This window comes from Triticum aestivum, chromosome 7A (assembly GCF_018294505.1).
Source record: "Triticum aestivum cultivar Chinese Spring chromosome 7A, IWGSC CS RefSeq v2.1, whole genome shotgun sequence".
Classification (NCBI taxonomy): domain Eukaryota; kingdom Viridiplantae; phylum Streptophyta; class Magnoliopsida; order Poales; family Poaceae; genus Triticum; species Triticum aestivum.
In genome coordinates, this window is record NC_057812.1 from 331386144 (window position 1) to 331389259 (window position 3116).

The window sequence follows — 3116 nt, forward strand, 5'->3', positions numbered from 1 at the left end:
GCAGGTGAACCAGTGCAGTTACACAAGAGGCAAGTGAGACGTTTCTCTTACGACAAGTCACTCCTTACCTGCTTAGTAGATAGATGGAGGCCAGAGACACATACGTTTCACTTCCCATGGGGAGAGATGGCGCCTACTTTACAGGATGTGTCGTACTTGTTGGGATTACCTCTGGCCGGTGCTGCCATAGGTCCCTTAGAGGCAGAATCAGGGTGGCAAACAGCGATGCAGACCCGTTTTTTGGCTGCGGTCCCGACTGCTAGGGCCATAGACAACGATCCTCATGGACCTCTTTTTAGATGGTTGAGCCAGTTTCAGGTAACCATCACGGCCACGTAAACAAATGTTGTTTTTTAGTTGCCCGATTTTCATACAATTATTACGTTTCTATGTAGATTGTCTCGTTAGGACATCCCAATGTTGAGTTGTCGGAGGCACAGATTGACCGGTCCTTAGAGGCATATATTCTTTGGCTGTTCGGCAAGACGATGTTTACGGAGAACCACGTGACCACTGTCGATGCACGACTCATCGGTATTGCACGAGAGATAGCTGACGCACGTTGCCCCGCGGATATTCTACAGAGGAGTTTTGGTTCTGCTGTGTTAGCGGCTACGTACAGAGGCCTGTGCAAAGCTTGCTTGTTGAAGTCTAGAAAATCTGGTGTTGTTGGATGTCCATTATTGTTGCTGCTCTGGTCATACGAGAGATTCCCTATTGGACGACCCTATGTCTACATTGATAAACCTTTTGGTTTGGAGGACTTAGCTGGGGCTTATGTGCCTGCTATCGGCGACTTACCTACTATGGGTTCTGTTTGGGCACGGCGAGAGGTACATTTATATTAAGTAACAATTAATTTAATTATTTTTTGCCATTCATTAGTATTACTAATGCTTATTTGTTGTCATGCACAGAGACAGTTTGCACATAGTCAGGTTAGGGGATGCTACCCGTCCTTCACGGCGCAGTTTGATAGTTTGCACGAGGATCAAGTTATCTGGGAGCCATACTCGGCTGAGGCTATATCATCGAGGTACCCAGTTGGGATTTCTGGATTGTGCACTAGAGATCGGCATTTTTGGATGACCAAGGCCAAGTTGGTGTTCGATGTGACGGTTGAGGAGATGTCTCTTCATAGAGTAATGAGACAGTTCGGTCTATATCAAGAGCCTGAGATTCCAAAAATTCCACAGTTGCCAGAGCACGTGCACAAGTAAGTACTAATACTATTTTAGTTGTCAGCTATACATTCATAATATACCTAATTCTGTATCGCGCATGTCAATATCAGGGACAGTCGCCTAGGAGGAAACAAGTCCATGGATTACTGGCTTAAGAGCATTACCCCTTACGTTGACGAATGGACTACCGCTGCGACAAATACCTGGGGTGAGGGTCGGGCCTTTAACTGGCAAATGTTCGGGTTGTATCTGCAGCGTTACCGGCATACAACAAGGATCTACTTGGTTCCATCAGCTGCTCCTGATCAGATCGAAGCCCCTCTCACCAGCGATATGTACCCAACTGCCTCTGTAGTGGGAACCAGACACCACGCGGTAAATGCCTTGGTTCTTATATGTTGTGTCTCATGGTTGAGGCGTCTTGATGACAAGCTACGGGGGATTTACGCTGCTGTTACGTGTAGACGGTCTTCGGATGTTGCACTTCCTCCTCCAGCACATCGTCCGCCACGTCCCTCTGTACAGCATTCAGAACCATGACCCTCTGTGCAACGTTCACAACCACGACCTTCTGTGCACCGTGCAGAACCTCATCCTTCACAGCCAGGGAGCTCTTCCAGGCATGAGCCACCTCCTTCACAGCCAGGGAGCTCTTCCTGGCATGAGCCACCTCCTTCACAGCCAGGGAGCTCTTCCTGGCATGAGCCACCTCCTTCACAGCCAGGGAGCTCTTCCTGGAATGAGCCACCTCCTTCACAGCCAGGGAGCTCTTCCTGGAATGAGCCACCTCCTTCACAGCCAGGGAGCTCTTACTGGCATCAGCCACCTCCTTCACAGCCAGGGAGCTCTTACTGGCATCAGCAGATGGAACTAGGTAACCCTACTCACTACATTCTTTTGAACAGAGTAGTAATCGTTCATGCATTTGTATCAATTTTACAAGTTTTTTACTTTACCGCAGGCGGCAACCTGTCGCAACCGTTCATGCATTCAGAGCAGTCACCCATCCTTAGTGGTGGTGCTGATTACTTTGAGGGCGACCGCGAGGATGATGACCATGCTACAAACATTTATGGCTTCTCGCAGACAGTGTTTCACACTCCACCACCACCACCGACGCAGGAGACACAGACCGTGACAGACGAGGTTAACTATGGTCGTGGTTATCGCGAGCCTCGTCCACCGCCTCAGCGCTTATCGCCTTCCGGTCCTCGCCCGAGGAAGACCCAGACTCGTCGCCGTCCCCCGCAGTGATATGCTTATTATCTATGTATGACTCATTATCTATGTTAGTTTCAGACTATTCGCATATGCTTATTATCTATGTATGACTCATTATCTATGTTACTATCGCACTTCCTTCTATCTGATCAGGAGACATATATTGTTTTATGTATGCGAGAGACATATTACTATTAATTCGCATTCTTATTCCAGTTACATTTCCAAATAGATTACAACCGATAATTAAGATACAAGTACATCTGAATTAAACGGTGCGGCTGAACTTGTGCAATACATCTTACATACTACAAAATGAAATTCAGATAGAACATAATGCCCTACAATAATACAATACAAACTGGAATACATCTTACATACTACATGAAGTCATCATCGTCATCCTCTGTTGATGCAGCCCTCTTGCCCTTCGACGATGCGGTCCTCTTGCCCTCCGTCGATGCAGAACTCTTGCCCTTGCTGGATGCAGAACTCTTGCCCTTGCTGGATGCAGAACTCTTGCCCTTCGAGGATGCAGAAGTCTTGCCTTTGGACGATGCAGAACTCTTGCCCTTTGACGATGCAGAACCCGGAAGCGGCGGCATGAAGACATCTTCGTCGTCCTCGCTCTCCTCAGTCCATAAAAATGTATTCTTTGCTGCAGTCCTTCTGAAAGTTTCACTCTTCGGCTCCACTACCTTCTTCCACCTT

At 47.8% G+C, this 3116-nt stretch overlaps 1 protein-coding gene across 1 annotated transcript; it reads left to right on the top strand.

The window, feature by feature from the left end:
* The first annotated feature begins 225 nt into the window (after positions 1 to 225).
* LOC123153322 (serine/threonine-protein phosphatase 7 long form homolog) lies at positions 226 to 2651 on the top strand. Its single transcript, XM_044572500.1, has 7 exons — positions 226 to 318; positions 396 to 833; positions 918 to 1216; positions 1295 to 1535; positions 1649 to 1703; positions 2146 to 2330; positions 2622 to 2651. The coding sequence occupies exons 1-7, from the start codon at positions 226 to 228 to the stop codon at positions 2649 to 2651; spliced, it is 1341 nt and encodes a 446-aa protein (XP_044428435.1).
* The last annotated feature ends 465 nt before the right edge of the window (positions 2652 to 3116 follow it).

Coding starts and splice junctions, on each gene's coding strand:
- LOC123153322 (XM_044572500.1), top strand. CDS start 226: ATGCAGACCCGTTTTTTGGCTGCGGTCCCGACTGCTAGGGCCATAGAC. Junction 1,536..1,648: donor ATATGTACCCAACTGCCTCT/GTAGTGGGAACC, acceptor TGTTACGTGTAG/ACGGTCTTCGGATGTTGCAC. Junction 2,331..2,621: donor CACAGACCGTGACAGACGAG/GTTAACTATGGT, acceptor TTCTTATTCCAG/TTACATTTCCAAATAGATTA.